The sequence below is a fragment of the Mauremys mutica genome, chromosome 2, assembly GCF_020497125.1.
Source record: "Mauremys mutica isolate MM-2020 ecotype Southern chromosome 2, ASM2049712v1, whole genome shotgun sequence".
Taxonomy (NCBI): Eukaryota; Metazoa; Chordata; order Testudines; family Geoemydidae; genus Mauremys; species Mauremys mutica.
The window spans coordinates 73,692,697-73,706,055 of NC_059073.1; the positions used below are offsets into that span (position 1 = coordinate 73,692,697).

General features: G+C 40.5%; 1 protein-coding gene across 1 annotated transcript in view; it reads left to right on the forward strand.

Moving 5' to 3' along the window:
- Positions 1-9,888, forward strand: part of PXDNL (peroxidasin like) — a 282,705-nt gene extending 272,817 nt beyond the window's left edge. The window contains exons 22-23 of the mRNA XM_045004068.1: positions 7,082-7,195; positions 9,712-9,888. Coding sequence (XP_044860003.1) covers positions 7,082-7,195; positions 9,712-9,888 — 291 coding nt within the window. The remainder of the gene's footprint in view (positions 1-7,081; positions 7,196-9,711) is intronic.
- The last annotated feature ends 3,471 nt before the right edge of the window (positions 9,889-13,359 follow it).

Genomic DNA, 13,359 nt, shown 5'->3' on the forward strand with positions numbered 1-13,359 from the left:
CAAGGCTGATGATGATGACGGTGGATACCAGTTATATTGCACCGTCAGCCTCCCATAAGGGGCGGGGGGGGGAGGTTGCTATAGTACAGTGCCGCAGCATCGCGTCTACCAGCAGCATTCAGTACACATAGGGTGACATTTAAAAGAGTCAAGAGACGATTTTTTTTCCTTTTCCTTCTGGGGGTGGGGGAGGGGGTTACATTGATGAGCTATGCCCTGAACCGCCGCGGACAATGTGTTTGACCGTACAGGTATTGGGACATCAGCCAAGAATGCAAATGCTTTTTGGAGACTGCAGGAACTGTGGGATACCTTGCGTCCTCAGTCCCCCCTCCCTCCATGAGCGTCCATTTGATTCTTTGGCTTTCCATTACGCTTGTCACGCAGCAGCGTGCTGAGTCTCTGCTATGCCGTCTGTCTGGAGATTTTTTAAAAATACTTTGGACCAGGCGTAACATTACAGTAATTCCCCTAATTAGATGCAGGAGTCGCCGAGCGAGATCGCCCTGAGGAGGGTCACTGAAGGAGATAGAGAGCGCATGCTGCGTGAAAGCCAGCACAAACCAGGGCCCTATGCAGCCGTGCTCGGGGAGGCAATGCTCCCTGAGTACCTCACGAAAGCCTGGCGCGGAAAAGTGTGCTACCACGGAGCACCCAATAAGGCAGCTCTCCCCAGGAGCCTCCTGCGGAGGCTTTTCGATTACCTCCAGGAGAGCTTCGTGGAGATCTCCCAGGAGGATTTCTGTTCTATCCCCATATATGTAGACCTCCTTTTCACATACTTCAGCTTCCTTTTATATTAAGAATAAAAGTTTACATGTTTAAAGCACTTACCAACTGCTCCTTCCCCTGATTCAGGGTCCGGGTTAACGGCTGGGGAGGGTTGGTAGGGGATCTCCGTGACGGTGATGAAGAGATCCTGGCTGTCGGGGAAACCAGCGTTGTAAGCGCTGTCGCCTGCCTCGTCCTCCACAAACCCTTCCTCATCTTCCCCATCCGTGAACATCGCCGAGGAACTGTCCGTCGACACTGTCCCATCGTCAGAGTCCATGGTCACTGGTGGGGCAGTGGTGGCAGGCTCCGTAGCGTCCATTTGCTGCTTTGATTTTTTGGTAGCCTTGTCTGGGGTCCTTGATTTTCACGCGGCGCTGTGTTGCATCCCGCCTGTATCCTCTGTCTCTCATGGCTTTGGAGACCTTCTCGTAGGTCTTTGCATTCCGTTTGTTGGAGCGCAGCTCCGAAAGCACAGACTCCTCGCCCCACACACCGATCAGATCCAAGACTTCCCGGTCAGTCTATGCTGGGTCCCTCTTTCTATTCAGAGATTACATGAACTCCTCTGCTGGAGAGCTCTGCATTGCTGCCGGTGCTGCTGAGCTCTCCCCGATGTCCAACCACGAAATGAGATTCAAACTGTCCAGATAGGAAAAGGAATTCAGATTTTCCCGGGGCTTTTCCTGTGTGGCTGGTCAGAACATCGAAGCTCGGACTGCTGTCCAGAGCGTCAACAGAGTGGTGCACTGTGGGATAGCTCCCGGAGCTACTAAGTTCGATTTGCATCCACACCTAGCCTAATTCGAGCTAGCCATGTCGAATTTAGCGTTACTCCACCTGTCGGGGTGGAGTACCGAATTCGAACTAAAGAGCCCTCTAGTTCGAATTAAATGGCTTCCTGGTGTGGACGGTTGAGCGGTTAGTTTGAATTAACGCTGCTAAATTCGAATTAAAGTCCTAGTGTAGACCAGGCCTCAGAGCATGCACATTACTCAGTACTTTTCCAGGTTTATAATCAAACTTGAAATCATAAGCTGATAAGGTAAGAGTCCATTTCTGAATTCTGGCAAATGCCATAGTGGGTACAGGTTTGCTGTCAATTAACAGGCCTTTCAGAGGTTTATGGTCTGAATGTATAAAAAAATGCCTGCCGTATAGGTTAGAGAGGCACTTCTTTATCCCAAAAAACATGGCTAGCCCTTCTCATTCTAGTTGGGAATAACTTTTTTTCTGATGGGGCTAGTGATCTTGGTGTATAACTGATGGGACGCTCAGATCTATCAGACATTTGGTGAGCTAGTACCACTCCCACCCCATGTGGTGGTCGCAAGACAACACTAGTTCTTTCTGGCTATGTCATAAACAGACAGTTAAGGGTTAATTCCTCTTTTACCTCTAAAGGGTTAAGAAGCTCACATACCCTAGCTGACACCTGACAAGAAGGACCAATAAGAAGATAAGATACTTTCTAAGAGGGATTAGGGAAAAAGTCTTTTGTCTGCTCTGTGTGTGCGTTTGCCGGGCTCAGAGATCCAGAAAACAACCATCTAACCATTGTTTAAATTAGTGAGTATTTAGGTAAGAATGTGGTTGATTTCTTTATTTTTCTCTTTGTCATTTCTTTTGCAAACATAGAGGGAGTATCAAATTGGGTTTTTGTGTAACTTTAAGGTTTTGCCCAAAGGGAAATCTTCTGTGTTTTGAATCTGTTGTCTGAGAGATCATCTTGCTTCTAATCTCACAGAGGTATTCCTTTCACCCTTTTTCTTTAATTAAAAGTCTTGTTTTAAAAACCTGATTGATTTTTCCTTGTTTTAAGATCCAAGGATTTTGGATCTGGGCTCACCAGGAATTGGTGGGGGGGTATTTTCTTGAGTCTACCCAGGAAAAAAGGTACAGAAATTGGGGAAAGGCAGAGTTCCCAAATGGCTCTCCCTCAAAAGTTTTTTTAAAAAACATTTGGTGGTGGCAGCGACTGTTTTGCCTAAGCTGGTAAAAATAAGCTTAGGGGTTATTCATGCAGGTCCCCACATCTGTACCCTAAAGTTCAGAGTAGGGGGGACACCTTGACAGGCTATCATAATGAACTGAAAGGTTTGATGGCTTGAGCAATTTCTTTGCTTCTGCAAACTCTATTTTTTGTTTCTCCACTGGAATCTTATCCCCATCTGACTTTGGTGGTGGTGCCTCAATAATGGCGTGTACCTTCTCTGTTGGATGTAAGCCAGTTGCATCAATTTTATGTCCCTGGTAAATTACTTCAGCAGCCTGAAGAATACACTTCTCCCTTTTAAGACGCATACCTGCATCAGCCAATCTTTGTAGTACCTGGTCCAAGTTTTGCAAGTGTTCTGATTCCGATTCCCCTCTAATCAGGATATCATCATGGTATACATAGGCATGTAGCATGCCTTGGAATAAATTGTCGATTACCCTTTGAAGAATATCCAGATCTGCTGACTTTCAGAATGGGAGGCAGTTGTAATGAAACATTGCTTTGGGAGTATTGATTATTACATAGGGCTTAGCTCTATTGTCCAGAGAGTTTTGGAGATATGCATTATTTACATTGACTTTTGTGGAAGCTTTCCCCCGATAAGGTAGCATACAGATCTTCGAGCCTGGGGAGTGGATAGGTATCTAACTTGACCACATGGTTGATCGTGACCTCGTAGTTCCACATATACTCACTCCACCATGTGATTTCAACACTGGGACAACAGGAGCAGACCAATGTGAGAACTGGACGGGCTCAATAATACCAGCTGCCTTTAGATCAGTTCAGTTCTTGGTCTACCTTATGGCACATGGCATAGGGTACAGGGCCTCGCTTAAGGAAACATGATTTAGCATCTGGATCCACATAAATTCTGCCAGTGGCCTCTTTCAGAATACCAAGACCCTCCCTGAACAGTTCTAAAGTATTTTTAAAGAAGTGCTTCTATAGTTAGTGTATGGAGATTGTTGCTGTCTGGCCAGTTAAGTTCTAATAGCTTTAACCATTGTTGCCCCATGAGGCATGGCTTCTGGTCCTGTATCCCACCTCCATTTCAGCTGTACCTCTAACTGGTTATCGTTTTCCAGTTGATCCTCATCGCCAGTGTAGTATATGGAGAACCAAAACACAACTGTACAGGTTCAGAAGCAGGGCCATAGACTACTAACCATACTCTATCTTGCAAAAACGTCCTCACACCCCGCTTCCCCCCGCCCACTGGAGCATGCACTATACAGCCCTATGGCTTCTAACAGTAAATAGCTATTCTCATGTTGGCCATCTGGTGACAATAAGCATAACAAAAATACCTATAACCTTATAGTTCCCTTCAAAGCAGTCATATGCATGTCAGTATTTAATGGCTACCATGCTTAAAATGTGATGGAGAAAATCATCTCTCAGGCGCTGTGATTTATTTGGTTTCTGTCTCAAACTAATGTCACCTTGTTTAATTGTAAAGACTGTATTGTATATATGCTGGATCATACCTGCTTTCTTTGTGGGAAACCTACCTCATGGTTTCACCCATCCCGGCCTCAGACCCTGCAGAGAGCCCTCAGCTGAAGGGGTGGGTTGATGGGGACAGGTGCCTAGATAAATCCACCATATGGGGAATCCACTTAATAGTCTGAGGCTCTATTAACTCAAGTGGAGCATCACTTCACTGCAGAACTTTCCTTTCTAGGGCATCAGTAGGTGTGGGAAGCCATGGTCACATGGTACTGTTGTAACAGCATTGTTTTAGTTCCATCTTCACCTCTCTCTGGCATAAGCACACGACCTATGAGCAGATGGCCATGACACCCGGCAGTTATTCCAAAATCCACAGGTTGTCAGGGCTTTGTTGGGAGGGAGAGAGGAAACATGCCACCTCCCTGACTGTATTTCAGAAAGGGGTGATCTGAGCCTATGAAATTAACCTCTTGATTGATATAAAGGACATATTTTCATTTCAAGTTATTGTTGTTGTAATTAACAAACAGCAAAAATCAGCTTCTCAATATTTGTCGTCATAAGTGAAATACATTTCAAAAATATAATAAAATTTAACAATAGGACAAAGCAAAGTATCAGTAGATAATTCTTTCTGTTTATTTCTTGTTCTTCCATTGTCCTACAGAGTACTCAGACAGATTTTCCACCCTTTTGCACATACAGCATGCAGCTGGCAGACATCGATTTAACAGCTCAATATTTTGATAATTGCAGTGATGCAGAAATCTGTTTGAAATTCTCAAAACATTACTAAATCCATTTAGCACCTTTTAAAACATGAAAATAATTTTATTTTATATAAGGATAAAACTGTTACAATAGATTTCTCATAAACTATGTGTTACAGTTTTGGATCTAAGTGATGGACTGCAGAGTTCTGATTTTTGCTGTAATTAAAATCACTAGTGTGGGAAATTCAGCTCAATAGCTGGAGGTATATTTCCATGAGTTTTTTGCTTTTTCTTTAAGGAATGTTATTCCCTCAAATGACAGTTCTAATTCATTGGCGGATCCTCCAGATTGATCAAACTTCTTTTGCTCAAATACAAGAAACCTAGTTATTACTGAAGTAATTATGGGATGCAGATCTATTTCCTAATCTTGCACTCTGATAACAACCCCTCTTTTTCTGAACATCATGATAGAAGAGTGATATGCAGTGTGTTTCACAGCAACTGCACAAACAATTGGATTGTAGTTGTGAAACCTTGCTACATCTAAATAAAACCACTTTTCTCATGTAAATAAAAAGAAGTTGTCATATATTTGACTGAAATTAGTATTAAGGTGAAGTTAGGCAAACTCTGACCAGAAATAAGGCATACATTATTAACAGTGAGGGTAATTAATATTTGTAAAGATATTCTCTAGTTCAAACAGGAATTATTTCACGGTAGTCTGGAGATCAGAGAAGATTATCACAATGGTCCCTTTTGGATTTAGAATATATGAATCTATTCATTTCTGTATTGTTATCACCCAAAGGCCCTAATCATGATTGGGGCCCCACTGTGCTGGAGGTGTACAAACACAGAAGAGTTTGACCCTACCTGCACTAAGAAGCTAAAAAATAGTCTTCCAGTATCATATGACGCACACGCAGTACATGTGTGTTACTGCTGTGTTAAGTTTTTATTGTTCACATTGTTCTAGTCAATTGTCGTAGTGTTGGGATGGTGCCAAGAGAGGAATTTTGTAAGGAGTTACAGCAGGATGGAAAGATACATTCAGTTGTAAAAAGTCAGAGATCCTCAATTAAAATCATTTTAAAAAAAGTTTGATACTGTATAACCTGTGAATTAATTTATGCATTTTCATTCTCTTTCAAACTTCAACTTTCCATTTAGGAAAACACTTAAGTGTGACTTGGGGTTTCAAAGATAAATTATTCTCCAAAGCACAGTCTGCTGTCAAGTTAGTACTTCTATCAACAAAATGAGCAGATTTCAAGGCAAACATATTGACGTTCCCTTTTTTAAGTATGAACAGCTAATGGGTGCAAAAGGCCTGGCAGCACTTGGTTGCTGCTATTTTTATTATTAATTTAGAAACACTTGATCTTCAAAGTAGAAATTTATATAAAACAATGTACTTGAAGCAAGGCTTGGGTACAGTACATTTTCATGTTACGTAAAATAATGCCTGGGGCATATGCTCGAAGCTTAGCATGGGTTCTTATTAATCAAAAGTGAAGAATAATTCTCCACAGGTAGGCTTTCCTCCTGCGTCCACATTCCCTGTGTTTGACTGGAACTGGAATTGTGTAAGCTCAAAGTTGAAAGCCACTGACTTGCCTCCCAGTGATTGGTTTACTACTACTTATTAACTTTAACTAAACTGTATTATATTTTAATATTATAGGACCAAATCCCCAAGACCTACATCACCCACTCTCAAGGAAAATGTGTATGAGCTGAAGGAAAACGTTGAGTCATAGGTTCCTCCAGAAAGTAGAAGGCTCATTGTGCTATACAGCTTCTTTGCTGGAAGTTCATCATGTATTGATCACTGATCCAAATTACTTCATGGTATAGGTTCCTGGGGAGTGTCATAGCTGTGAGGGCTGAACAAAGGGCATCAGCTACAATACAAGTGGAAAAAAGTATTTTAATCATCAAGTAGTTTTTGGACTGCAACTGTGTTCTATGCAAAAATAGAAATGCTGATTAAGCCAAGATGAAAGCTTGGTGGTAAGAAAATGAATAACTGTCTGAAGGTTTTTGAAGCTTTAATATATGTTGTTATCAAGAATAATGATTCATTCAGCTTAGTTTCCACCTTTTCCTATCCCACCTCTCCCCTCTCCTTTTACAGATAAACAAGCTGGAGGCTCGCCTGAGGCAGGAAGGTTGCATGGATGATGATGGGATTCAGCGGAAGGAAAATGAACACTGGATGAAGGAAGACTGCATTAGCTGTAGCTGTAAGGTATGTGTTGCTGAAGGTTTCCTCTGCTATTAAATTCTCTTTTTCCTTTGGTATCATGCCAGCTGAAGCATCCTGCAATGATGAATTAAGAAAGAAAAGTGTGCCTCACAACTCTCCATAGCTTAGTGATGACAGGGAACATAAGTCTTCTGGAGAGATTCAGTGAACATTTGCCATAACCACAGCTAAACAAAAGGACAAAATATTTCAGATTGAGTCTAATCTGCACCTCATCTTAAATGCAAAATGTGCATACCAGAGAAGAAATCTGATATTGGTGATACCATTTTGCACTAACTTAACTCTGATACTGAATAAGTGGAAATAACTTACAGAAGGTGTGAGGCAGCTTTAATTGAGTTCTCTCTTTTTGTGAGGGCTAAATTCACTTTTTCACAAATAGGCGCACCAACAGCTGGGTTACTTCCTTGATGTATAGGTTAGTTTATTTAACACAAACAGTTCCATATCATTCTGAATCAAGTTCAAGTTTCATCATTCTTCCAACTGAAAAACAGGTGAGTTTTGGCTACACAAAATGGTTCCCACCAATTGGTAGTCTTTGATGTATGGTCCAGCAACAGCCCACCACTCATGGATAGGAAATTGATGAGGTCACTTCTGCTACCCTCAGAGAAATGCTAAATTCCGCTGCATAATCTTTCTTGACCTCACACACTTCAGCTGTGCCATTGATGTGGACATAATGCTTCCATGTGCTCAAATCTACAATGGGCATAAGGCCTACATTCCATTTAAGAGTCACTTACTCCTTCAAGATAACGGTGAAGATCTACACAGGTATTTTTGCAGGTCCTCTGCATAAGAAGACTTAAGTGGGATTCATTGTGCCTATGTACAACATGGGCCACCCTGCAGAGGGTTTAATTTCACTCCATACGTGTATGCAAAACTTCAGCTCCTAAATCTTTGTGTATTGAATTTTTTGTATCTAATGAGTCCAGCTCATAGGCCTTGATCCTGCAAAAGACTTACACACATGCTTTACTTTACACACAATAGTGAATGGGACTACTTCATCTCAATGAAGACTACTGCATAAAACTGATAAATCTGCAGGATTAGGGGCATCATTTTTCCCTGGACTTTATCTAACCCATGGGAGTTAGGTGCTTCACCTGCTTAGATGTTTTTGAAAATCCCACTAGGCAACTATCTGCATCTTTAGGCACCAAGTACCTTTGAATATCTGGCCCAAGATCTAATATTGACTTAAATATAACCCATATAAATAAATATTTTTTTACTGTAACAGGGTGGCTGGCCCCTTAAAGGAAATTGAGACCATTCCTGATCTAGTCCAGGTGTGCTCTAGTTTGGCTATAATGAGGAGGGTAGGGATGCCCCTGGGAGGTATGAATGAGACAGCCCAAAGTCAAGGGATAGTCCAGAACCTAGAGTCCAAAATAAAGAAAGTGGGAGAGAGACCTGGGGAGTCAGAGCTATGTGAGTCAGTCAGGAAAAGGTCAGGTAAGAACTACCTGGGAGTGAAAGGTCACCTGGTGAGAGCTGCCAGAGCCAGGAGACTGTAAGTGGTTCCTGAGGGAGGGCAGAAGAGGAATTTGCCAGCTGACCTGCCCAGCCCAGAGAGTCAAAGCTGGGAGCTGACGGCAGGGAGCAGCAGAGGGGCTTACCTGCTAATGTCTTAATGCTGGAAAAGTGGGCCCAGAAGGAGTGAGGGGTGAATGGATGAAATCCCAGAAGACGGGCTATGAGGATTCCTGCTCTTCCCAGTGCAGGGTGCTCCAGGCAGGGTTACCCATCACATGTGATGTGGAAAGCAGGCAGGTGATTGAACAACTATCAGTCTGGAAGAGGGAAATTGAGGCAAGGAACTGCTTGTAAGGCCACCACGAAGGGCACCTGGGAGGTGACTGCCCTATGACAGTTATTCAGCAACGTTATGCTATGACCTTTTTATAAAGCTTAGCCTTTTACCATATTGCAATTATTTTATACCTTGTAGCAGACTCAATTGTCAAATATAACAGACAATGAAAAGATATTGTGGTTATTAGCATATGCTAACGTTAAAAAATAGTAGAGTGGAACATACATATAGTGACTTACAGTGAACTTAGATGTAAAAGTGGTTTATAATGAATCTGAATAGAAATCTTTTATTTTTTCAATGCACAGCGGTGTGAAAATAGAACCTTTGCAAAGTGCAAGCCATTAAAAAAAAAGGGGGCATCAGATTAGAAAACTTTGATATGAGTTAGAACAGCTGAACAATTTTTTGGCTCTGAGCATTCTAATTAACCTCAGAAACCTGTCAAATTGGTCTTACAAATAGGAAAATGATCACTTATTTGTGTGCATAAGTACATCATCTAATTTTATACAATTCTGCATGACAGAGACCATCTGCATTCTTTCAGCTACTGTATTTTATATGAAGCAGTGGAAAATTGTAAAAAAAATATTGAGACTGTGCTCTCCTATTTTTTTCCATTGGGGAAAAAAGGTGCTAATACTTCAACATTACCTTTCAGAATGGCCAAATAACCTGTACTGTGGAGACGTGTCCCTCAGTAGAGTGTTCGACCCTCACCAAGCTGAAAGGAAAATGCTGTCCACACTGCATAGACAATGAAAACCCTATAGAATTGCCAGGTGAACTTAAACCAGATTCCTCTGACAAGGAGCTACCTTTAGGAACTATCTACTAGGGGGATGTAGTCTCCCAATTCAAAGGTTCTGCCAAGAAGTTACAAGCACTGCTGACTACAACACCTGCATTAAAATGTTTGATGTAAAAACACTGAGGAAACAATCAAGTCACTTTAGGCTTTTCACCATGGTGAGCATATTCTATAAAGTTATCTTTCAACATTGGTAGATCTAATGTAAGGGTGATCAAAGGCATGAGAGACTCTACTGAAAGCCTTTTATATCTTGTACTCTGCCATTGGAAGTTGTTAAATGTTAGCTTCATAAATTCAATTTTAAATTTGTTCTCTTTCTTCCAAAAGTCAGGAAGGCAAAAAGATTTAAAAGCATGAGATTTCTTTGAATCTTAGATCTGGTCTACACTGGGGTGGGTGGGAGGGGGTCGATTTAAGTTACACAACTTCAGCTACGTGAATAACATAGCTGAAGTCGATGTACTTAGAGCTACTTACTGCGGTGTCTTCACTGCGGCAAGTTGACTGCTGACCCTCCCCTGTTGACTCCACCTGCGCCTCTCACTCCAGTGATGTACCGGAGTCGACGGGAGAGCGCTCAGCGGGTGATTTATCACATCTTCACTAGATGTGATAAATTGACCCCTGCTGGATCGATCAATCCGGAGGTAAGTGTAGACATGCCCTTCGAATTCAACCACTGACTGAAAGTTTTATTTTAAAATTCACACACATTTTAGTAATGAGAAATGTTTTAAAAATTGCACTGCTCTAAAGAAAAGACTTATAGACAAGAAGTTTGTACTTGACCTGCTGGGGTTTTTTTGTTGTTGTTTTGGATGGTGTTATACTATGAGAAACAGTTTAGTTTCCTTTTTAAGACTCTATTCTTATTCCATGTTAGCTTTATGGAGCTTGGGTTTTCGCAAAATCAAAATGAAAGAGTAGCATGGCACAATTCTTTGCAATCTCATCATGTTGAGACTCTGATTGGAAATGTAAAGCACATCTCAGGGAGCTTGCCATGTATGCACATGTCTCCAAAAGGGGATAAAGAATGTATAAGCGCCGTATAATTTGCCAGGAAGTTGTGTGCTCCTTTTCTCATTCTGCATGGATCTCTCATTGACATCAATAGGATATATAGAAAGAGAGAGAGAGAATGGACTCATCTGTTCAAATTGAACCTTATGTAGGCTATGTAGAACCTTATGGCAAATCCCTTAGCACTGTGATACTGTGATCGTTCACGTGAAAGAAATGAGGGGGGGGTTTTCAAGCTTCAATTTTTAAAATAAGGAGAGACACTTTCAAAACCTGGGTCCAAAGTTGAACCTTCAAAAATGCATGCACACAAATGTTCATTTTCATGTGCAATTAGCTGACTTAGATGGAAAAGCAGAAGTTGGACATACATATTTACTTGTATATGTACATTTTTTGCAGACACTGCTTAGAACTAGGGCTGTCAAGTGATTAAAAAAATTTAATCATGATTAATCGTGCAATTAATCGCACTGTTAAACAATAATAGAATACCATTTATTTAAATATTTTTGATGTTTTCTACATTTTCAAATATATTGATTTCAATTACAACACAGAACACAAACTATAAACTACAGCTCACTTTATATTTTTTTATTACAAATGTTTGTGCTATAAAAACAAAAGAAATAGTATTTTTCAACTCACCTCATACAGGTACTTTATCATGAAAGTTCAACTTACAAATGTAGAATTATGAACCAAAAATAACTGCATTCAAAAATAAAACAGTGTAAAACTTTAGAGCTTACAAGTCCGCTCAGTCCTACTTCTTGTTCAGTCAGTCACTCAGACAAACAAGTTTGTTTACATTTGCAGGAGATAACGCTGGCCGTTATTGTTCACAGTGTCACCTGAAAGTGAGAGCAGGTGTTCACATGGCACTGTTGTAGCTGGCATCGCAAGATCTTTATGTGCCAGATGAGTTAAAGATTCATATATCCCTTCGTGCTTCAACCACCATTCCAGAGGACATGCGTCCGTGTTGATGATGGGTTCTGCTCAATAACGATACAAAGCAGTGCAGACCAAAACATGTTCACTTTCATCATCTGAGTCAAATGCCACCAGCAGAAGGTTGGTTTTCTTTTTGGTGGTTTGGATTCTGTAGTTTCCACTTCAGTGTGTTGCTCTTTTAAGATGTCTGAAAGCATGCTCCACACCGTATCCCTCTCAGATTTTGGAAGACACTTCAGATTCTTAAACCTTAGGTCGAGTGCTGTAGCTAGCTTTAGAAAACTCACATTGGTATCTTCTTTGCATTTTGTCAAATTTGCAGTGAAAATTGTCTTAAAATGAACAACATGTGCTGGGTCATCATCCACATATATGTTAATTTTGTATTCTACTGAGATAGAGTATTTGACAAATATTCCCTAATGCACTCCACACTCTTAATTCTGTTAGAACATTGTGAGTTACTGCATCAAAGTTCACAGCTAAGTAAAACCCCTCCATAATAACGATATTTTAAAAACTATGTTTCACCATAACCTTCAGAAATCTTAACTCCCAACTACCAGAAAGTGGTTCTATAAGGAGAGTGCAGTATATTTCAGTCAGTGACTTATGAAAAGTGTGTTTATTAATATGGATGATTTTGTAAGTTAACATTTTAATTGAACTGAAAATAAACGAGCTTCATTCATGAAAGACACTTTCTGTAGTCATAAGAATTCTCTCCTGATAGAGAGTGAAATTTACTCCAGTGCACCACTTAAGCCTGAGTTTGAGTGGAATATAAGTGGTACATATGCCTTCTGCTAGCTATCTGCACAGAGGTGAATTTCACTTTTAAAAAAAACAAAAAACAAAAAACCCAAACTCCTATGTAGGAGGTAATTTTACTCAAAATGTATCAGTTCTCCGTGTTATGCCATGGAAGTCCAGAGGAACTAATGATGGGGAATTTTCAGTAGTTGGTCTTGCATATACAATTAATAGAAATGGGGCTTACATATGAACAAATACATAGTTATATGTAAGGACCTTTGTTAATCAATGTTTTCTGTGTACTTTTGTTGATATCCAATGAGGAGCCTGGACAAGAATTATGGTCTGACAATTTGGTTAATCAACCAAATATTGCATATCCAGACTCACATGAAAATTTAATCACACACAAATAGTCAGCCTGTGCATCGTAGAGGAAGCACCAGGGAACAAATTGAAAGCTGCGCTGAAAATGTTTTAAATTACTGCGCAATATAATTCTTTAGATTACAAGCAATAGTTACTAACATTAATGTAATGCAATTCGTAATTTGGTATTGAAGTTGATACACTAACATGTACAAGAGCACTTGTGCATTAGATTTCAACATTATATATTCAGAAGACTCATAAACTATGTATTTTGAAATTCCTTGAAAAAAGCAATAGTAAAATTTCAGTCTCAGTGAAATGTATTTTGTCCTATAAATTGCTCCCACCATGCTAATAAGGTAAAACATATTTATTGTGTAGCTT